Raw genomic sequence first — 24537 nt, 5'->3', positions numbered from 1 at the left:
CATTTAACAATGATTTTCTTTTGGGAGTAACTCACCAAAAAATATTCTTTTGGAAGGGGATGGCCATAAAATCTGACTGGTATCTTAGTACAGACTTCTGGGAAAATCAGTAAGTCAATCACTTTAGCAGGAAATTACATTTTCAGGAGGTGTTCTGTACACCATGTGTACAAAATGCCTCCAAGTAACCATATTGCATATTTTACAGAAAATTACAGCTCTGTAGATTGGAAAGGTAACTTTTGATAATATTCAATTACAATATGATTGTTATTATATTATTATATAGGATTTATATAATGACAACAGTTTACACAGTACTTTACAATGTAGAGGGGGAGGCAGTACAATTGCAATACAGTTTAATACAGAAGGAAAAGGAGGGCCCTGCTCATGGAGCCCACAATCTAAAGGGAGGCGGAGGTGGTACAAAAGGTAATAGCTGCAGGCGATGATCTAATTGAGGTGATTTGGGTACAGTTCTTAGTTGGAGGTGGGGTAGGCTTCCCTGAATAAGTGAGTTTTCAGGAATTGCCTAAAGGCGAACAGGGTAAGGGCTGACCGAACATACTGGGGCAAGGAGTTCCAGAGGATGGGGGAGGCTTTGGAGAAGTCCTGGAGATGAGCAGCTGAGGAGGTAACAAGGGAGCTAGAGAGCAGGCAGTCCTGGGAGTAGTGGAAAAGATGATTTGGGTGATACCTGCAAATGAGGATGGTGATGTAGCTGGGTATGATGTTGTGGATGGCCTTGTATATTGTGGTTAGTATTTTGAATTGTATATGATGGGGTAGGGGAAACCAGTGAAATAGATTGGCAAAGAGGAGCAGCAATCATTGGTTGGTTAGTAAGGTGTATTAGTCTAGCAGCAGCATTCCTAATAGAATGAAGGGGTAAAGTCTGTGTAAAGGTAGGCCAGTGAGGAGAGAGTTGCAAAAGTCAAGGCAGGAAATAACCAAGGAGTGAATATGTTGTTTTGTGGTGTCTTTAGTCAAGAAGGGGCGAATTCTGGAAATGTTACAGAGGTTAAGGCAGCAAGATTTAGCCAGTGATTGGATGTGGGGCTCTAGAAGAGGTCAGAGTCTAGGATTACACCCAGCACCTTGGCGCATGTGGAGGGACCAATGGTTGTGTTGTTGATCTCAATGGTAAAGTCGTGGGGAAGGGATTGGGTAGGAGGAAATATTACAAGCTAATTTTTTGAAAGATTGTGTTTAAGGAAGTTCTGTGCCATCGATACTGATATAGTACGTTTGTGATATGTGAGTAGATTGAGGGAGTGAGTTGAGGAGTAGAGAGATAGATATGGGTGTCGCCAGCATAGAGGTGGTATTGAAATCCCTGGGAGGTTATCACCTGGCCCAGGGAAGAGGTATAGAGAGAGAATATGAGGGACAAAAGGACAAAGCCTTGGGGTACCTCAACAGAAAGAGGAAGAGGAGCAGAAGAGATGGTGTTGTATGTGACACTGAAAGTGCGCTGAGAAAGGTAAGCAGTGAACCAGGAAAGAGCAAAATCACAGAGACCAATATGACTTGAGTTACATTTGTATATGTTATATATTTTTTTATTATTATTTACTAATTTTTTCCACCACGACAGTGGAATTACCCTTTAATAGATAACATAAGTGTTAAACATTTGCTCAAAAATGTTAAACACCCTTTATATTTCTAAATTTTTTTACCCATTATTACACAACATTCATTCAGGATTTAGACATTTAGAGTTAAATCCAATTACTAAAATGTGTGAATATTGGCATGAATGCAGGTTTTTATTGTGGAAATTAGCATCAATGCTGGGGGTTATTATTGCAGAAAGTGGCACCAAATGCAGGGAATTTTTATTGCACTCACTGACATCAATGTTAGGGGTTAGTATCAGTGTCAGTACACATATATTGTTTTAAATATTTCCTTGTCTTAAAAAGACACATACTCTTTTGTAAAAAGTATAAGGGGGCCACAGTTTGCAATTTTCACCCTTGGCACTGGATAACCTTGTCCTGGCACTGCTGTTGCACATACAAGAACCTTTTTTTGTCACAGACTTCCATAAATTACACTGAGCTAAAAATTTACCTTTAAAGTCTGGGAGATTTCCTCGGGTGATCCCTTCACACCCTCTGTTGCCTTTAACTTTTCCTCAACATCATCAATCCACTTGTTTTCAGCTTCTAAGTAAGATAATAGCTCTTGCCAACACTTCCATACCTCCTATATAAATTAGGAACAAACCCATGAGTACAGGATGATTTATGTATATACATACAGTATGTTCCAGTGGGAGAGAAATAAGAGGACAGAAATGTGCCAAACATCAGCTAAACCATCACTAACATTTTGGCATGCATATATTATACCTTTAAAAGGATATCTTCTTGTGAACACTATAATGTACAATATATTCCTACTCACTCCCCATAGGACTATAGATATTTCCAAACTTGTGGCATCATAAAACATCTGAATTTGCCAATAGGTTGCTCACAGTGTGCAGTGAAGTCAGAGTAAGCAATTTCAATAAAGGAGAGGAGCCTATACAATTGTGCAAGACTATGGGGATAATTTACGAAAGGCAAATCCACTTTGCACTGCAAGTGCACTTGAAAGTGCACTGAAAGTACACTTGGAAGTGCAATCGCTCTAAATCTAAGGGGTAGATCTGAAATGAGTGGATGCTCTGCGGATTTTATCATCCAATCATGTGCAAGCTACGTTCAGATCTACAGCGACGTTACTTCCAAGTGCACTTGCAGTGCAAAATGGATTTTCCTTTAGTAAATAACCCCCTAAGCGTAAAGCTGGAGTTCAGTTTTAAAGTTAAAAAAAATCTGCTATCACATATAACATGCAGTTACCAAGACGTGATTGCACATACACTATATTGTCAAAATTATTGGGACGCCTGCCTTCACACACACATTAATGGCATCCCAGTCTTAGTCCGTAGGGTTCAATATTGAGTTGGCCCACCCTTTGCAGATATATCAGCTTCAACTCTTCTGGGAAGGCTGTCCACAAGGTTTAGGAGTGTGTCTATAGGAATGTTTGACCATTCTTCCAGAAGCGCATTTGTGAGGTCAGGCACTGAAGTTGGACGAGAGGACCTGGTACAAATAATTTGGTGGAGGGGGGATTATGGTGTGGGGTTGTTTTTAAGTGGTTGGGCTTGGTGCTTAAGTTCCAGTGAAGGGAATTCTTAAGGCATTAGCATACCAAGACATTTTGGACAATTTCAAGGGCCACTTTGTGGGAACAGTTGGGGATTGCCCCTTCCTGTTCCTAAATGACTGGGCACTAAATCAAGGTCCATAAGGCAAGGTCCATAGACATGAATGAGCGTGTTTGAGGGGGGGGGGGAGGAACTGGACTGGCCTGCACAGAATCCTGACTTTAATCCAATAGAACACCTTTGGGATGGATTAGAGTGGAGACTGCCAGCCAGGCCTTCTCATTCTACATCATTGCCTGACCTTACAAATGTGCTTCTCGAAGAATGGTCAAACATTCCCATAGATACACTCCCAAACCTTGTAGGCAGCCTTCCCAGAAGATTTGAAGCTGTTATAGCTGCAAAGGGTGGGTCAAATCTATATTGAACCCTACATACTAAGACTGGGATGCCATTAAAGTTAATGTGCATGTAAAGGGCGGTGCCCCAATCTTTTTGACAATATAGTGTACCTACAGATCCTAGTACAGCTAAAGCCAGTCCATTTAAATACAAAAAAGGTTCCAAATTCCAGTCAGTAAGGGAGCTTACTGGCCTCCTTCCACCTCACAAACATAATAATGAGTCTAAAACAGCCACTGATCATGGTGATGTGCTATTGGAAATGTGTGCGTGAGGTGTGTGTGTGTGTGTGTGAAGAAACTGGCAAGTTCTGGCACGACCTGGATGTTTTGTAGCTTACCTTGCTTGGAATGACCTAACCTTCAGGCATAATATATGGTAAGAAAATCGCTGTGATTACAATATGTGAGGTAACCCATTCATGAAAATCAAGTATCATATTTCAAATGCTAACATGCAGGGTCTTTCCTTTCTGGAAAATATTCTTTATTGATTTGCAAAGTGCTTTTAAACTTGCTATTAAAATTGACTAGTCAATCCCCTAGCACAACCCTCAGACTCCTTGCATGCCATAGTGCTCCCCTCTTCTGGGCTTCTCTAATTACCCTCTGCACTGGCCCAACTCCTCAACCCTCCCTTCACCTCCTTCATTATCTTTTATGTAGCTGCTGGTGGAGGTGTAAAAAGGGAATACTATGAAATGTCAATTAAATGACAGGTCTGAATATCCTGCGGATGCTGACATTGAATCTAAGAAGGTGGTACCCAGCAGCAGTATCAAGGCTTTTGGATGTCTATACAAGGAAGGATTTTATAGGAAAATAACAGGCATAATAAACATTGAAAGCATGGGAAGATTGTTGTTGAATTGAATAGTCTGGCAACAGAGTCTCTTCCATTTGTCTCCAGCATGTAGAAACTGATGTTATCGCAATGAGTGTCTTGAATAACTGTTATGGTTTCCACTACAGGTAACTATTACCTTTTAAATTTTTTTCAACAAAAAAGCTCTATTCACTACATTCCCTTGGTCACACAATCGGAAAATCAGTGTGTTTGAGTATGTGTACCAGAATTATTTTTAACTAACCTGTAAGGAGATTTGAAGGTGCTAATAAAAGCTGCATAGTAGTGCTAAGTAGCTAAGTAGCTCACCTCTAAAGTTTCACACTTTCCATTCAGTCTGCTGCAAAGCCCTTCGTAATTGTTAACTAGAGCACTCAACTCTTTCTTTAAAGGTTCGTGGGCATTAGGTGGCGCTGTTGCAATAAAATTGCTCACAGAATCTGTTAGAAGCTTAACTTTATCCTTCTTCTGAGCAGCTTCTTCTCTTGCCCTCTGAAACAACAGATAGAAACAAACAGATATTTTTAGAAGTGTTGCAGAAAACACTATTATTTCTTAGACAGAAAAAGAAGCCTATTGAACTGACAACATAATCAGATATATATTGCAAAGTTCCTCCCATTGAAACAGTGCTTTGCTGCTAGAAACTCAGGGCATTTGGTATTGCAGCTGCACTATTTAGATCACCATTTTTATATGTATTAAATGTTAATTTACTGATGATGTGCTAATGAATATTTAAACTGACAATATGTGAGATGATAATTTCTCTATTATAAAAATCCAGAAACCACCTATTATACAACAGAATGCACCAAAAGGATTAATCATCTTATTTTATTTAAGGTGCAATACACAAGTAAATGCGCAAAAACGGGGTCAAAGATTTTTCCCAATGTCCACCAGTCTCTCACCAATTGAAACCAAAAATCCAATTATATGAATGAGAGTCCATATTATGTTAAGATCCGTATGATTATAAATATAAAAGCTGCCGTCCAGTAGAACAAAGGAAAGCATTTAAAACCAGGAGCTCCATATCCAGGGCTGCCATCAGTGAAGGACAGAAACCATGTTCCAAAGTCTGTGAAAAAAAGCAAAGGAAGAGGCGCCTCTGGGTGTATTGATAACATACACTTTAATTATAAAAATGTATTTAGAACAGGCAGCTCACATTTTGGATGTGATGTATGAGCATTCAGTCACTTTAAAAACTGAGCATGGATGTAGTCATCTGATAGTCCGTCAAGCTCAGGTGTAGCTGCTAGCAGCCAGGAAGTGGCACAGATGCTGGCCGTGGAGCGCAGTTCAAAGCAGAATGAAGTCTGGAGTGCAAGCGGAGAGAGATGCTCCTTCATCCAGCAAAGGTTTGCTTGATGAAGGAACGAGGCTGTCAAACGATCTCAGCCTGTATGCTCACGAAACCAGTCGCGCCCACCTCATGACGTCATCTCTCTCCACCTGCGCTCCAGACTTTATTCTGCTTTGAACTGCGTGCCGCGGCCGGCGTCTGTGCCACTTCCTGGCCGCTAGCAGCTACAGCGCCTCAGCTTGATGAACTATCAGATGACCACATCCATGTTCAGCTTTTAAAGTGACTGAATGCTCATACATCAATTCTAAAATGTAAGTTGCCTGTACTAAATACATTTTTATAATTAAAGTGTATGTTATCTTTACACCCAGAGGCGCTTCTTCCTTAGCTGTCTTTTATTTATTTTTTATTTAAGGTGAAATGTGCTAAGACTATGTACAAAGTGAAGTAACCAAATTTCATTTTATTGTAGTAAAATCAAGAACAGTGACCTAGGCATCAATAAAAAAAATTGACATGGACTCTAGTCATCCCCTACTTTACAAAAAAATATATATTTATTTCTGCTGTGTTGATGCTGGAGATTTAACCTTACTTTCTTTCCACTGAAATTTTTGTCACTGGGACTGAAAGCAAAGGGAACTCTATAACATAGCAGTAAAAATACAAAAAAGGATTTTATTATTTCCAACTCTATCCAAAACAAACAAATAAACAAAAAATAAGGGCTTGTCCTAAACTTTAGTAACCCCTACTTAGGCTTAGGAGCCATGAACCCTGCTGATGACCATTAAGGTAAACACAGGTTTTATATTCTGGGGAAATAGCCCTAACATCATATTGTTGGTAGTAGCTTCCTTAAGAATGACCTGTACCTAATTGAGGCAAGTATTTTTGCAAGTTTCAGTAAATTATACCAACACATGCAGCACATTCAGGGATTCTTGCTGGCTCATATTTAAGAATCCGTCACTGGAGGTTATTAAGACTAACTCTGGACTGGCATATGGAGGTACACCATTACTCATAGTGGCCCATGCCTGTGTGTGGAAGCTGGCATATATGAGTTTCCCACACAGAGCTGTATCCCCACCCCATGTCAGACAATATATTTCCAACTGAAAGCTAAATGTAAACTAAGGTGATCTCATTACCCAAATATGGCAATGCCTATGTTTTGGAAATGACCTGTCACTGGGTGGGTGGAGCTTGATGAATAACTGAGAGACTAAAGCTGGCCATAGGCGGTTCAAACCATGTATGGGCAGGCTGAATGTACCCAAGTTGATCAATCGATCAACTTGTGTACAACCGGCCAGCTAGATTTTACATGTTACTATAGCCGCTAGCAATAATCACTGTGTTCTCCAGGCAGTTATGGTTTCCCTCATCAACGGCTGGAATGCAAAGACTCTGTGAGAGGGATTCCCCTGTCAACACTGTCTGTGTTGATGGGGAAATCAAGCTAATTTCTTTCCTGCAACCCGTGCTTGCAGGAAAAAAAAAATTGCTTTGTCTATGGTTGGCCTAGTTACCCCTCAGGTCTGCTTTATTTTTGATTGACATGCATGACAGTGGACAAATCCAAAAGCCACTATTGCACTTATTAGCAGCTATGGACCAACTCACTGCCACATGCTACCAAACAATAGTATAGCAGACCTAATGAGGATCTAGTCTCCCAGTTCTCCAACAGGTTATGTCCTACCCCAGTACAAAACTCCTTGGGAATGTGCCAATTAGTATGACAGCATACTATGGATCTTCAAATAAATTCCAAAATCTTTTATTCAGAGTGGTCACATCACAGCAAGAGACTGCAATGTTTTGGAGCTATGCAGGACCCCTTCATCACATGCTCTTGAGGCGTGATGTGAACAATTTGGAAAAAAAAGCTTTTGGATGTTTTAGTGTGCTGGCAAATATGTACATTGATATGTGAAGTTGCTAGTCTCCAGCTGGCTTTTGCTGTAGGACCCGTTCACCTGAGTGGACCCAAAAAAGGAGTGTCCAGTGTGGACATTCTGACCTCAGTTCACACACTAACTGATTTATGTCCCTGTTTCTAACATCAGTGGATTTGCTTACTTTTTGCACTTTGTTTTATTGCACTTTATGCAACTGAACCTTGATACATTTTTGGACTTTCATTTAGGGGGTTCATTTAGGGGGTGCTGACTATTTCTTGGATTAACTTTGTTTGTGTACCAGTTGAAGATTGACCTTCACTTCCTGTCTCGTGAAACCATTTTCACTGTGACAGCCAGTGAGAAGAACTCTCCCTAATGGCTCCCTGGTTAGCAATAAAAACCCAACAGGGTTTTAATACTTCCCCACCCTATCCAACGAAAAAGAAAATGTTTAAAAATGGCATATAAACCAATATTACCAATATTACCACTTGGTAAATAGGTTTGCTCCATCAGAAAGAAAATAGTTTTCTTCATTATCAAAGTATAACTAAAGAAATTTATTTTGCTTTGGATAGGTTGAAAAGGGGATTAAAATACCTGTCAGGTTTTTGTAACTGTCTTTGTCTCCATTAGGGAGGACCTTTCCATTTGTCCTATTTATCCATTACCATGACTGAGACTGAAAGTGAAAGAAGATCCCAAACTTTAGGCTGTCGCCAGACCAGGATTGGGGATGGGGGGGATAACTTCCAATGGAGACTTACGTTCTAGTGGCCCTAGAAAAAAGCACTTGGGGAGATTTCCTATGGCTTCCTGTTTTGGCTTTGGGACAGGAAGTTAAGGCTAATCTCCCCAATGGTAGACATAGGTTATAACCCTTCTTTACTCCATCCACAATGAAAAAAAGGTTTGCCTTTAGTTCTACTTTTAAACTAAAAAGTAATAAGGTTTAAACACTGCACTGCCAATATTTATAATCACGTGAACAATTAATCTGTATTTGCTTTTTAAAAGCCACAATACTTCTTATGTATTCTGGAGAGATCCATGCTCTTCAGCATAGACTGCCAGTTTCCAACACCTTCTAAAAATATAACATAGTGGGTTCTGGCACTTCAGTCTTCTAGCTGTGTAGTTAAATCTGTGCAAATCCAATTAGTACTGCATCCTGGTAATCATTAAATTTACTCAGGATTTATTTGTTTAGATCTCTAAAGAACAATCTAAATTCCCAAAAAGATGTTTCTCCCTTCAAGTACTTATTATTACTAATAGAATTAGCTATCTTCTGATAATTACACTCTTCATGAAAAGGCAAACAGTCATTGAAGCATACAATAGCTAATCTGTTGCCTTCAGCTAGAGTTCACAGTTACTGACCTGAGTGAGATGGAAGGTCTAAGGAAGAAAAAAGTAATGATAAAGAAATAATTCTGCTCTTTGTGTTGTATTACACAATAGATACATTTAAAATCACCAAGTTGGCTACTCACTAGTTCGACTTTTCTTACAAAATAGCTGAACCTGCCAAGAGCTAAAAGCAATAATTAGAGGTAAATGAAGGATTTTCCATGTATCTTGTCTATGTTTCTAAAATACTTTTTACATGGTTTTATATTTTATATACGTGCTTGCTGTGCCACATTTTCATGATAATATTTCCTTTAAAGACTTGTACGCAAGAAAGTATGACTATTTTTATACCACCATCCCTGCTAAATTACTGCTGTGAGCAAAAGTAGACCCTGGTATGTCTACTACAGACTGTATGAGCATTTAGACATTGATGCAAGGAAAACAAGAGCACATCTGAAGCAATTTCCACCAAAAAAAAATCATGTTAAATCTGTGGTCTTCAGCCACGGAATCCAAATGGCCTTGCTTTACTCTGTTGCTTATTGAACTTCTACCGTTTTTATCAATTTTCTGAAATTTAAGAATGGAGTTGAATTTAGTTGTTATTTATTTCAGTGCAAGCTTTAAGCTCCTTTATCTTATATATAGGTATTACACAGTTGGAGTTAATTTTGCTCCTTACAAATTATTAACACTATTCGCTAAATACTGGTATGAGCTCATTCCTGTAACATTAGGGATAAAACCATGGCATGACTTTCAACTTGGAATATGGTATGATTATAATTGTTTGATCAGTATACTCCTACATAACAGATGTGAGTGGCTGTGGCAACACAACTGGGATAAGTAGTTGGTTCAAGTCCATTTGAGGGGACTGTTTTTATTGGGTGAGATCAGTAATCTTTGGGCCAGTGTTAAACCAACTATACTACTACACTTATCTTTACAGATGACACTTGGGAAGTGGTGGCATCTTTAAGGTTCTTTGTGATTCATACACTTGGCCTTGGGTGGCTGGGTTCATTGACCCACTCTCCAGACAGCTTAACCAATGTTTTAGACATGCTGGTTCACTTTTATATTATTACTATTAGAGTACATGAAGATATATGAGATTTAAGCTGAACCATCCTACAACTATATGCACATTTGTACACCTTATGTTCAGTGGAAACATGCTGATTGATGTTATTTACAGTGGTGTGAAAAAGTGTTTGCCCCCTTCCTCATTTCCTGTTCCTTTGCATGTTTGTCACACTTAAGTGTTTCGGAACATCAAACCAATTTAAACAATAGTCAAGGACAACACAAGTAAACACAAAATGCAATTTGTAAATGAAGGTGTTTATTATTAAAGGTGAAAAAAAAATCCAAACCATCATGGCCCTGTGTGAAAAAGTGATTGCCCCCCTTGTTCAAACATACTATAACTGTGGTTGTCCACACCTGAGTTCAATTTCTCTAGCCACACCCAGGCCTGATTATTGCCACACCTGTTCACAATCAAGCCATCACTTAAACAGGAGCTGCTTGACACAGTAAACAAACACCAGAAGATCCTTAAAAGCTACACATCATGCCGAGACTCAAAGAAATTCAGGAACAATTGAGAAAGAAAGTAATTGAGATCTATCAGTCTGGAAAGGGTTATAAAGCCATTTCCAAAGCTTTGGGAATCCAGCGAACCACAGTGAGAGCCATTATCCACAAATGGCGAAGACATGGAACAGTGGTGAACCTTCCCAGGAGTGGCCGGCCGCCCAAAATTACCCCAAGAGCGCAGCGACGACTCATCCAAGAGGTCACAAAAGACCCCACAACAACGTCCAAGGAACTGCAGGCCTCACTTGCCTCAGTTAAGGTCAGCGTTCATGCCTCCACCATCAGGAAAAGACTGGGCAAAAATGGCCTGCATGGCAGAGTTCCAAGGAGAAAACCACTGCTGAGCAAAAAGAACATCAAAGCTCATCTCAATTTCTCCACAACACATCTTGATGATCCCCAAGACTTTTGGGACAACATTCTGTGGACCGATGAGACAAAAGTGGAACTCTTTGGAAGGTGTGTTTCCAAGTATATCTGGCGTAGAAGGAACACTGCATTTCATAAAAAGAACATTATACCAACAGTAAAATATGGTGGTGGTAGTGTTATGGTCTGGGGCTGTTTTGCTGCTTCAGGACCTGGAAGACTTGTCGTGATAAAAGGAATTATGAATTCTGCTGTCTACCAAGAGATCCTGAAGGAGAATGTCCGGCCATCTGTTCGTGTACTCAAGCTGAAACGAACTTGGGTTCTGCAGCAGGACAATGATCCTAAACACACCAGCAAGTCCACCACCGAATGGCTGAAGAAAAACAAAATGAAGACTTTGGAGTGGCCTAGCCAAAGTCCTGACCTGAATCCTATTGAGATGTTGTGGTGTAATCACTTTTTCACACAGGGCCATGATGGTTTGGATTTTTTTTCACCTTTAATAATAAACACCTTCATTTACAAATTGCATTTTGTGTTTACTTGTGTTGCCCTTGACTATTGTTTAAATTGGTTTGATGTTCCAAAACACTTAAGTGTGACAAACATGCAAAGGAACAGGAAATGAGGAAGGGGGCAAACACTTTTTCACACCACTGTATATATATATATATATATATATATATATATATATATATATATATATATATATATATATATATATATATATATATATATATTAGATATAGCATGTCGCTTGTCTGTATATGGTGACATAGTAACAAAGAGATGAATGGGTTAATATTGGTACTGTGAACTGAAAGGACTAGATTAAACAGGTTTCTGAATAGCAAGCACGTCAACAAACAAACACTAAGCATACATTCAAATAGTATGAGGGTATATATATATATATATATATATATATATATATATATATATATATATATATATATATATATATACCCTCATACTATTTGAATGTATGCTTAGTGTTTGTTTGTTGACGTGCTTGCTATTCAGAAACCTGTTTAATCTAGTCCTTTCAGTTCACAGTACCAATATTAACACATTCATCTCTTTGTTACTATGTCACCATATACAGACAAGCGACATGCTATATCTAATCCTGACCACAGTCGTACACTGAATCTGCATTTGTGCAATTCACCTTGAAGTGTATACTACCCAGAAGCAGACGGGTCCTTGGAATGCACGCAAGCTATTTTAGCTGCCACATTAATGGCCTGCCATCCACTTATGGATTCTCCATTCTGATTGCTTGCTATGCAGCAGCCTCTCAGTAAGTACTGGTTTCCACTCCCTGCTTCTCTTCTTCGAGGACCTTGCTAGCCCTGCAATGGGCACTCTTAGCCCTTGTACATACGGTCGGACATTCTGACGGAAAATGTCCGATCAGACCGCGTTGTCGGATAATCCGAATGTGTGTGGGCTCCATCAGACTGTTTCCGTCGGAATATCCGACGGACAAAGTTTTAGAGCTGGGCTATAAAACTTTCCGACAACATGATCCGATCTGACTTTGTCCGATTGTGTGTAGAGAATTCCAATCGGACAAAGTGCCACGCATGCTCAGATCAAATTCCTAGACCAAAGCTATTGGCTACTAGCCTGAACGTAGTCCCGTCGTAATGAAATAACGTCATCACGTTATGTACGATCAGATTTTCCAATAACTTTGTCCAAACGTATGTATGCAACACAAGTTTCGGACAAAATCCGTCAGACAAAATTTGATGGATTTTGTTGTTGGAATGTCCGACCGTGTGTACAAGGGCTTAGTATTTGCTTCCCTTTTATTTCCAGCTTTATTGCATTTGAGAACAGAATACTTTGTGTTTTATATACAGTATGTGATTCAGATCATTCTTACCCTTGGGTGGTTTAAATATTATTATTTTTGTTTGTTTGTTTTTTTTGATAGTCAGTAAAGCTTGTTGATTTTATTTAAAATAATTACCATATACAGTACATTTATGAATGTATGCTTTCAACATGGGCAAGATATATGAACTAGGAAAGCTCTACTATCTTTTAGTACCATATAGTATTCTATAGTTTAAATCAGTGATCAGTCATCAACCCTGTCCTCAGGGTCCACTAACAGGCCAGGTTTTAGATGCAGACTAGAATACTGCAATCACTGAGTAGTAAATTATATCACCTGTGATGTATTTCCATTATCTTGCAAACCTGGCCTGTTAGTGGGCCCTGAGGACAGGGTTAATGTCCACTGGTTTAAATGATATTTATTAATGAAAAAATTATTTTACATTTGTTTAGTTTTCCTTTTTTATATACTTTCACCAGTTATGCCGCATACACATGATCGGACTATCCGTCGGACTTGGACCAGAGTCCGGTAGACAATTCGCTCTGGCGGACTTTTTCTTCCCAAAAGTCCGGAAGACTTTGAAAGAAGTCTTGACTCAAAATTGTCCGCCGGACTCAACAGGCCAGCGGACAATCCGCCCGTCTATGTGCTAGTCCACCAGACTTTTGAAATGAATGGACTTGCCCACACATGGAGTAAAGTCTGTTCATTTTAAACGTGGCTCCAGGTAGACGGAACTAGCGAAGGAAGTCAATGTCGCCGCCTCCATCTGCGAGATTGACACCTCGCTAGCCCGTAACCTGGTATGGATTTAAAGGGGAACCCCTATGCTGAAAAAAACAGCGTGGGGTCCCCCCAAAGTCCATAGTAGACCCTTATCTGAACACGCAGACCGGCCAGTCAGGAAAGGGGGTGGGGATGAGCAAGCACCCCCCCGAGCCATACCAGGCCACGTGCCCTCAACATGGCACCCCAAAGCACCCTGTCCCCATGTTGATGAGGACAAGGGCCTCTTCCCGACAACCCTGGCCGTTGGGGGCTTATCAGAATCTGGGAGCCCCCTTTAATAAGCTGCCCCCTACCCTATGTGAATGAGTATGGTGTACGCGGTACCCCTACCCATTCACCTGGGGAAAAAAGTGTACATAAAAAAAACAACACAGGTTTTTAAAGTACTTTATTAGACAGCTCTGGGGGTCTTCTTCCATCTTCATGGGGTCTTCTCACCAGGCTCCTCTGCTATCTTCTGCTCTTTTGCTAGCGGAGGAGCCCGGCTTTCTCCTTCGTAGCTGCCGCCATCCAGGGGTCTTCTTCCGACTTCGAGGGTCTTCTTCCAACTTCGGGGGTCTTGTCCCTCTCTTTGGTTCTTCTTGCTGAGCCACCGCTTTCTTCTTCCAGCTCTTTAACCCTTTCCCGGCCGGCGCACGATTATGTACGTTGGCAGAATGGCACGGGCAGGTGAATTGGCGTACAGGTACGTCCATTTGAAATTGCTACCCTGCCGGTCGGGACCCCCGTGAGTCCGGTCACAGATCCCACAGACTGGATCGCTGTGGGGATACCCGTGATTGTCTCACGGGGATGGGGCTGAACGGGGAGATGCGGAAGTAAACAGCATCTCCCCGTTCTACCTAGCAACAAGTGACACTGATCTCTGCTCCCTGTGATTGGAGCAGAAATCAATGGTCTCCAACAAACAGCCCAGCCCCCCAGTTAGTAACATGCCCCTAGGACACGCTTAACCCCTACACTGCCACCCCTGGTTAACCCCTTCACTGCCAGTGTAATTTACACAAGAATCAGTGCATTTGTATAGCACTGATTGCTGTATAAATGACAATGATCCCAAAAATGTGTCAAAAATGTCCAATGTGTCCGCCATAATGTCGCAGTCACAATAAAAATTGCTGATCTCCGCCATTACTAGTAAAAAAAAAAAATATTAATAAAAATGCCATAGAACTATCCCCTATTTTGTAAACGCTATAAATTTTGCGCAAACCAATCAATAATCGCTTATTGCTAAATTTTTTACCAAAAATATGTAGAAGAATATGTATTGGCCTAAACTGAGAAAAAATAATGTTTTTTATATATTTTTGGGGGATATTTATTATAGCAAAAAGTAAAAAATAATGCTCTTTTTTTGTTTATAGCGCAAAAATAAAAACCACAGGGGTGATCAAATATCACCAAAAGAAAACTCTATTTGTGGGAAAAAAGGACATACATTTTGTTTGGGAGCCACATCGCACGACCGAGCAATTATCAGTTAAAGCGACGCAGCGCTAAATTGCAAAAAGTGGTCTGGTCTTAAGCCAGCAAAATGGTCAGGTCTGAAAGTGGTTAACTAGAGTGGGCCCGGTCTTGTCACTGTCACCACCTTCTTCTTCTTCTTCTTCCTTTCGATGTTGACACAACGCTCTCTCCAGCCTTAATGGCAGGGGTGCGTTGTGCTGCGGCTTATATAGGGATAAGGGGCAGGGTCACCGGGTTATGTCACATGGTGAACCCGCCACTTATTATGTCACAGTCCCAGCATCCTCCTGGACTGTGACATCATAAGGGATGGGGTCGCCATGTTACATGGTGACCCCGCCCCTTATCCCTATATAAGTCGCCGCACAATGCGTCCCTGCCATTAAGGCTGAAGAGAGCATTGTGTCAACATTGGAAGGAAAAAGAAGAAGGCGGTGACAGTGAAAGCGACAAGACTGGGCCAACGCTAGTTAAAGAGCTGGAAGAAGAAAGCGGAGGTCCGGCAAAAAGAACCGAAGAGCAGGACAAATGAGAAAGCCGGGCTCCTCTGCTAGTAAAAGAGCTAGCAAAAGAGCAGAAGATAGCAGAGGAGCCTGGCGAGAAGACCCCATGAAGACGGAAGAAGACCCCCAGAGCTGTCTAATAAAGTACTTTAAAAACCTGTGTTGTATTTTTTCATGTACACTTTTTCCCCAGGTTAATGGGTAGGGCTGTCTACTTTCCAAATGGGTCATTTGGGGTGTATTTGTGCAGTCCTGGCATTTGATTTTTTTATTGGATGTGTTTTTTTTTTATGCCACCTCAGCGAAATTTTTGGGAAACTTGGATCAGCTTATCCATTCATTTTAGTCCTTTCTCTTTTTCACATCATTGTGGCATTTATCATAATTTTTACATACTTATACGATTTATTTAACAAATCCTTTTAAAAATGTACCTTATAACAAACTTTTTCCTCAAATATTGCATTACCTTTTCTAATCCCATCCTCCCCCCTTCCCTCTTTCCTCCCTTCCCATCCACCATAAAAAAGATCTCCACTCTTCCTTACTAACGTTATCCTATCTACTCAGACCTTCCGCATAACTCAATGTTTTTTTGAACTCTCTCCATGACTCCCATTTTTCCTTCAACCCCATACTCTTTTCTTTGATTTTGAATCTCAGACATTCCATCTTATATACTCCTTTGACTTCATCTATCCACTCCCATATTTGTGGACTTTCGATTTCACCCCACTTTTTCGGTATAAGCCTCTTAGCCACATTTAGCAGGTGTGGTATCAGCGACTTCCTATACTGTTCTACTCCTTGTTCATTTCCGTATAATAGAATCGTCCAAGGATCTTCTATCATGTCTTCTCCAGTCATTTCTGTTATTAACTTTAAGATCTCCTGCCAGCACTTTTTCATTTTGGGACAATTCCACCATATGTGAGCCGCTGTCCCCAATTCCTTACATCCTCTCCAGCACTCAGGAGTTTTACCAGGTTGAATTTTACTCATTTTATCTGGGATAGCATACCATCTGCTTAAACACTTATAATTCATGTACACAGTCTTCACATCTACTGATGAATTATGGGTTCATTTAAATATTTTTTTTCAATATTATTCTTATCTCCCTGTGCTCCCAATTCCCCTTCCCACTTCATAATGAATGGTGGGATCTCCATTTCGTCCATCTTCAATACTAGTTGATATAACTTTGATATTGTGCCTTTTGTATCTTTGGCTATCATCACACATTCCAACTGGGTCAAATCTCCACTTGATCTTATTGGTTGTGGGAGATTTTTAACGAAGTGGCTCAATTGGAGATATCGCCATTCATCTATCACCAATAGTTCCCTATTACATTTTAGCTCTTGTAGTGTCACTATATTCCCCTTATCTATTATGCCCCCTAATTGTGCCGTATCTATCTTTATCCAATTTCCTCCTATTTTTATTTTCCCCGGTGCAAAATAATCATTTTCTTTTAATGCTATCAACGGTGAGTTATATTCCCCATTTAGTTTTTTATATATCTTATGCCATATTTTTAAAGTGTACCATGTCAATTCCTTTGTATTCTCATCAAAGTTTCTGTACTGTGGTGGGTTCCATACTATGTTCCCCAATCTTACTTTATTAAGTGCATTTTTCAACTTCACCCATCTTTTTTCCTTTTTATCCCTAACCCATTCCGCTACCCTTGACAAAACTATAGCTTCATAGTATCTTTGGATATCTGGGACTGAGAGTCCACCCCTTTTTTTTTCTCTTGTTGTATAGTACCTGAAAAGAGACTCTAGGCTTTTTATTTTGCCCCACAAAATTCATCACTATTGATTTCAGTTTTCTGAGATACACTTGGGGTAGGGCTATCGGTATCATTTGAAACGTATAATTAATCTTAGAGAGCAACGTAATTTTCAATGTGTTTATTCGCCCTATCCATGATAATGGTCTACACTTCAGATTTCTACATTCTATTTTAATTTCATCCAATAGGGGTATGTAATTAATTTTATACATTTTTTCCATGGAGTTTGCTAATTTTATTCCCAGATAATTCAGTTCTTTTCGCCAAGGCAAATTAAATTCACCCTGCAGTGATCTTTTGTCTGACTTACTTAAGTTTATGTTTAGAATCTCTGATTTTCCTGGGTTTATTTTGAGGTTTGATATTTTCCCATATTGTTTTAATGTCTTTAATAGATTGGGTATAGTGATCCGTGGGTTTCCTATATAAAACAGTACGTCATCCGCGAATGCTGCCATTTTATGTTCTTTCCCTCCTACTTTAATTCCTCCTATATCCAGGTTGTTACGAATTGTGGCCAATAGTGGTTTCAGCGATAATACAAATAGCAAAGGGCACAAGGGACAACCTTGCCGCGTCCCATTCTTCATCTCAAAAGTAGAAGAAGATATTCCGTTTATTTTTATGTATGCTAGTGGGCTTTTATATAAGATTTTAATCCATTGAAGCATCTTTGGCCCTATTCCCATAATTTCCAAGGTCTGCGTCATGAGTCCCCAGTCTACCCTGTCAAAAGTTTTCTCAGCATCCATCAACAGGAATAGACCAGGTGACCCATTTTCTTTTATTCTCTGGAGCAGAAGCAATGTCCTCACCCCATTGTCCCTCCCTTCCCTTCCCGGGACAAAGCTCACCTGGTCGGGGTGCACAAAGGTGTTCATCAGGCCCTTCAGCCGTCCTGCTAAAACTTTTGTGTATACCTTCACATCCACATTTAACAGTGAAATTGGCCTATAACTAGAACACAATGATGCATCCTTTCCCTCTTTTGGAATTACTGTAATTGTTGCGGTCAGGGCCTCTCTGCTCATTTCATACTCTGTCCCCAGGCCATTCATATACCTACATAACCTTTGAGTTAAAATATCACAAAATTTTTTGTAATATATTGCTGTAAAGCCATTTGGACCCGGGCTCTTTCCTGGGGCTGTTTCTTGTAAAGCTTTGTTTATTTCTTCTACTGTTATTGGCTTTCCTAATAACTCTCTATCTTCTTCTGTAATACTTGGCAATCTTGCCTTTTTTTTAAATGTGTTTATTTTCACCCTTCTATCTTCTATTTGACCTCCCTTATGTTCTACTGAATACAACCCTTTTTAATACTCTTTAAATATTTCTGCTATCTCTTTTGTATTATGCGCCATTGCCCCTTCTTTATTTTGTATTTTGTCAATATAGTTTCTAGATTTCTTCTTTTGTAATATTCTAGCCAGGTGTTTACTCGCTTTATTTCCCCATTGGTATCTTTCCCTGGCTATTGGATGTGTTTTATAACAGAAAGTAGAAAATAATGTTTTTTTTTTTCAAAATTGTTGGTAATTTTTTCATTGAAATAATAAAAAATAAAAAAAGCCAGTGGTGATCAAACACCACCAAAAGAAAGCGCTCTTTGTGTGAAAAAAATAATAATTTAATTTGAGTACATGACCATGCAAATGTCAGTTAAAAGAGAGCAGTGCCGAATTGCTTAAAATGGCCTGGTCATGAAGGGGGTAAAACCTTCTGGAGATCAAGTGGTTACAATTCACTAAACTGGTGCCAGTTAAAGATCTCTGTGCATTTTTCAACCAGCATCAAGTACTACCAAGGAGACAATACAATTTGTGCCAGCACTTTATACACCCTTGCAGTGTTTTTTATTTATTTTTTCCTTTTACTTTTTAGAGTCTCTTTAATGTTCTACTTGCAGAGGATTCCAAAATATAACATAGGCCTCCTAAAGTAAGATGCTTTCCATGTGCCATGGCAGCATGTCTGTAATGAGGTGTAAATATAGTAACACCCATTTACATATTCAAATAAATACATCCAATATTTCCTTAGTATTACAAGACACAAAGTTTATAAAATTACAAGCATAGGACAAATATGATAGAGTCCCTTTATGTGAAGTGAACCCAGTACACGGAGAAGAGATACAAATGCTAACCTCTTTTTAAAAACATTTTCTCCCTGATTTCAATACTTTACGTATACGTCTTAGAAGAAGCATAGTGATGGGCTCAATTCACAAGCTAACAGACCAGGATAAGGATATGTATTAGAACCCAATACAATTATTTAGAGCTGACAGTTGGCTTTCTTGTAATAACAACTGATGCGACTAATAGCAGTTCAGCTGTTATTACAAGCAGTGGGGTCAGATGTTCCCCCCTCCCGCCGCCATCTCACCCAGGCTTGTCAAAGCCTGGAATTGGCTTTGATCGAGTCTCGGCTCTAGTAAATGACATCACTTCCAGCTTACTTAAGACTTAATGGCGCCCGATTTAAAAAAAAATTACAGTATTCAAAACAGCCAAACTTGGTGTTTTGTATGCTTTTAAGTGCAAAGGAGGGATTTGGGATCTTACAGACCCCAGAACCCTCCATAAAAAGTATATGTCACTGCCTATTGCTGTCATAAGGGATGTTTACATTCAGTAATAAAAGTGATCAAAAATTAAAAATTTTAAAGGTACAGTGTAAAATAAATAAATAAGATTTTTTTTTTTTAAATGCCCCATCCATCTGAGCTCGCTTGCAGAAGCGAACGCATAAGTAAGGAGCGCCCACAAATTTAAACAGTGTTCAAATCACACATGTGAGGTATCACCACAATATTTAGAGCGAGAGCATTAATTCTAGTGCAAGACCTCCTCTATAACTCTAAACCGGTAACCTGTAGAAATGTTTTAAATGCTGCCTATAGAGATTTTTAAGCGCCGTAGTTTGTGGCTATTCCATGATTGTGTGCAATTTTAAAGCATGACATGTTTATCTATTTATTCGGCGTAACATCATCTTTCACATTATACAAAAAAATTGAGCTAACTTTACTGTTTTGTTTTTTTTAATTCATGAAAGTGTATTTCTTCCCAAAAATTGCATTTGAAAGACTGCTGCACAAATACAGTGTGGCATAAAATATTGCAACAATCGCTATTTTATTCTCAAGGGTCTCTGCTAAAAAAATATATATATATATATATATATAATGTTTTGAGACTCTAAGTAAATTTCTAGCAAAAAATACTGATTTTTAACTTGTAAACAACAAGTGTCAGAAAAAGGCTTAGGCATGAAGGGGTTAAAAAATGACGGTTATAGTAATCTGTTACAAATTACATTCCTTATATATAGCCTTGTGACTGGAGAATAAAACCTCAGAAAGCATCGAACAAGCAATTGAGCCACACAGATGGCATTTTCATGAAAGGTGATCAATGGAAGCCTATTTTTATACAGCACTGAATAATTATTCCAACAAGGTAAATTGTTCAGCAATAAAACACCTAATGAGGAATGTAAACCAGGTACCTTTAGCTCTTCCAATGCCTTTTGAAGTTCCTCTGGTGTTTTGTACTCAAAATCCCTCTCAGAATATTCATCTTCAGCTTGTGCTATCCATTCTTGCATTTCAGATAGATCCTTCCGAAGAGTAACAGTTTTTTCTAAGCCACCTTTTAATGCTGCTTTTTTCGCATGGGCCTATAATTGAGACATAAACTGAAAGCTAGAAAGCAACAAGGACAGATGAAAAATACAACAATTTTTTAATATTCTGGATATAAATCAAAAGTATTTGACAATGACAACTGTAGGGGTATGCGTCAGGGATGTCCACTTTCCCCACTCTTATTTACCCTATTTAATGAACCCCTTGCTCAATCAATCCGTACTGATCCCTCTTTTAAAGGTCTAGATTTAGCTGGCCAGCAAGATAAACTTTGCCGGGGTGTGGCTTGGATCTCAACGGGAATGGACGCTGCCTAATAGAGCTCTGCACACCCATGGCTAAAAAAACAAAAACCTTCTAGCCTCATTCTGGCCCCCAACAACACCGAACGCACTCCACACCTGGAACCCACAGCATCCCAGAGTTATTTGAATCCCAAACTCACAGGACACCGGGCTGCTCTACAGCCAAGATGGCGCTGATAGGACACAAGGCAGAGCACAGTGAGGACTCCCTGTCAGCCTCAGAAGACATGGTAGGGGATTCCTTGGTTATCATTATACCAATTGTACATAGTTTTAATATGTAGTATACGATTTTAGATTCTATAATACATTCTTTTTTATTTGTACTTAAAAATTATACTCTAAATAATAATTACGACCTTTTTTTTTTTTTTATCTGAGGTCATCTTATATTAACCTGGTCTAAGTTGTTTTTAACCCTTCTTATACAAGTATGACGTAATCGTTTGAGTAGTTAGATCCATGCTAAAATAGTTTTAGTTAAACTACTTTCAGTTTATGTTGGAACTACAACTCTGTATTATTATCATACATGTGATCTTTTCTTTTACTGCCACTATACGTACTTATGTATACTAATCGTTAAAATTTAAACATATTTGACAAGGAAAACTACAATTGCACTAACCAGTAAATTTTTAGATGCGCGCTTATATTAACTGCACAAATTTCACACCAAGTACGGGTTGTATGAAATGGCAAAAACAGATTTCTTGAGGGTTTTGTTATTTAGGACAAACAGCAGTTGACAGTGTGTTCATATAAACCAAGCAACAAATGCAGAGAATATAAAGAGGAGAGGCTCACACATAAACACGTGCTCTGAATGTTGTTTGTTCAAACCAGATGTGTCTTAACTTCTGAGAATACCATTTGAAATAGTTTGCTGATATTTCTTCTTCAAGGACAAACAGATAAATGTATCTTCTGTACTGCTACAGTACATTTCATGAAGACATAAAACTATTATAACCGAGATAAAGAACGTATTACTGACACAACAACCACTGAAGCTAATAAAATGCCTTTATTTTTATGTGAAAAAAATTGTTTGCTTATGACTATATTGCCTCTTTAGAATTCATCCTTTTGAACATAAAGTCAAGAAAGCTTGTAATAAATAACAGCTTCAACTCTTCTGGGAAGGCTCTCCACAAGGTTTAGGTGTCTATGAGAATGTTTAACCATTCTTCCAGAAGCGCATTTGTGAGGTCAGGCACTGATGTTGGATGAGAAGACCTGGCTTGCAGTCTCCACTCTAATTCATCCCAACGGTGTTCTATTGGGTTGAGGTCAGGACTCTGCGCAGGCCAGTCAAGTTCCTCCAACCAAAACTCACTCATCCATGTCTTTATGGACCTTGCTTTGTGCACTACAAAAGGGCTCCGCTCTGATCAATGAGGCAAAATTACATTCGGTAAAGGTCGGCTGTTCCTTCTCTTAAGGCGTCAGCATACCAAGATATTTTGGACAATTTCATGCTCCCAACTTTGTGGGAACAGTTTAGGGATGGCCCCTTCCTGTTCCAAAATCACTGTGCACCAGTGCACAAAGCAAGGTCCATAAAGACATGGATGAGTTTGGGGTGGAGGAACTTGACTGCACAAAATCCTGACCTCAACCTGATAGAACATCTTTGGGATCAATTAGTGGAGACTGCAAGCCAGGTCTTTTCGTCCACATCAGTGGCTGACCTCACAAATGCACTTTTGGAAGAATGGCCAAACATCCCATAGACACACTCCTAAACCTTGTGGATATCCTTCCCAAAAGAGTTGAAGCTGTAATAGCTGCAAAGGGTGGGCCAACTCAATATTGAACCCTACTAAGACTGAGATGCCATTAAAGTTCATGTGTGTGTAAAGACAGGCATCCCAATACTTTTGGTAATATGATATAGATATAGATAGATAGATCCCTAATATATGGAAATGGAGAAATCCCTCAAGGGGGGGACTATAGCGGCACTGGTAGATTGACGTCAAAGAGGTAGTAAGAAGAAGAAAGTGCTGAGGTGAGAGAAAAGAGAGAGAGAGAGAGAGACATGTTTTCCACATAGCACTACAAAGAGAGTGCTGACAGGAGACTGAAGAGAAGGAAGTGCTGAGATGACTGAAAGAGAGAGAGACAGGTTTTCCACACAGCACTACAGAGCGAGTGCTGACAGAAGATCTGAGGAGGGCTGTTTGAGGAGAGTGAGGAGAACGGTCTGAGGTACCAGCATCTCATTGAGGGGAGAGACACACATGGACATCAGGGACTGATCCAACAGAGGGAGAAAAAGCCATGTTTCTCTTGAGACTACTGGGGAGATTTACCATGAGGAGAGGGGATAGAGGACAGGAGTGGTGAGGTGATGGCACTGTGTGGTGGAACTCCATCTAAGAGAGAGAGAGCCACACTGTCTACCAAAATCTGAGAGAGAGCCACGCTTTTTCAGAGGCTGCTGCCAAGAGACTGAGGATAAAGGAGCAAGGAACAGTGTCACCCATGCGGTCCTCCACTGTTCAGCCCAGGGACCCTGTTCAGCAACTCGGTGCTGTCTGGGTCAGCAGAGACAACCCACGTTCCACTTTGGGAATCACAAGCCCAACCCAGGTGTCCTGTTGGCCGCTGTCCGATCACCATGACAGTTCAGCTACCAGCCATCCTGATCAGCTGACAGGAGGTGATCCAGTGCCTTAGAACATTGCCAGGAGCCAGGAACCACCATTTGGGACTTCCATTGTGGCATTACACAGAGGATTGGTGAGCAGGAGTAAACCCAACATCTTTCTTAGCACAGTACAGAAACTGCAGGCAGACACCTATTACCCTTTCTATTGTCAGAGGATGGTTTGTAGCTGCCACTTTAAGCCATTCTGTTCTTACAAACCACTACCTATCAGGATTTCCTAGAGGATTACTGTCTCACTTTTGATTGATTAAACCTACTCTCTTTACAAAGGGCCCCAACGTTTGCTAGCAGAAGACACTAGTACCCTTCAATTCAGGACCTGCAATGTTACAGAACTGTGCTTATTGTACCTGTTAACCCATGTCTTCTTTTTGCATTGTTACTTTAAATGGTGTTTGTGGGCCCAGAAGGAGCTGAGAAGTTGATAAACCTTCTTCCTTCCCTCTCAGCGCCTGTGCAGTGGACATATAGATTATTATGCTTTGTTTTATTTAT

General features: G+C 39.8%; 1 protein-coding gene across 5 annotated transcripts in view; it reads right to left on the bottom strand.

Moving 5' to 3' along the window:
- Positions 1-24537, bottom strand: part of DMD (dystrophin) — a 3436004-nt gene that overhangs the window by 1944321 nt on the left and 1467146 nt on the right. For all 5 annotated transcript variants that reach the window (XM_077482558.1, XM_077482560.1, XM_077482557.1 and 2 more), the window contains 3 exons: positions 20922-21092; positions 4733-4915; positions 2083-2217 (listed from right to left, as the gene is read on the bottom strand). In XM_077482558.1, the coding sequence (XP_077338684.1) occupies positions 2083-2217; positions 4733-4915; positions 20922-21092 (489 nt within the window). The remainder of the gene's footprint in view (positions 1-2082; positions 2218-4732; positions 4916-20921; positions 21093-24537) is intronic.

The sequence above is a fragment of the Lithobates pipiens genome, unplaced genomic scaffold, assembly GCF_037356315.1.
Source record: "Lithobates pipiens isolate NorthernLeopardFrog02 unplaced genomic scaffold, aLitPip1_a1.2 Scaffold_16, whole genome shotgun sequence".
In the NCBI taxonomy this organism is placed as follows: Eukaryota; Metazoa; Chordata; class Amphibia; order Anura; family Ranidae; genus Lithobates; species Lithobates pipiens.
Note: the sequence above shows the minus strand (reverse complement) of the source record. Positions and strands in the feature narration are given on the sequence as shown.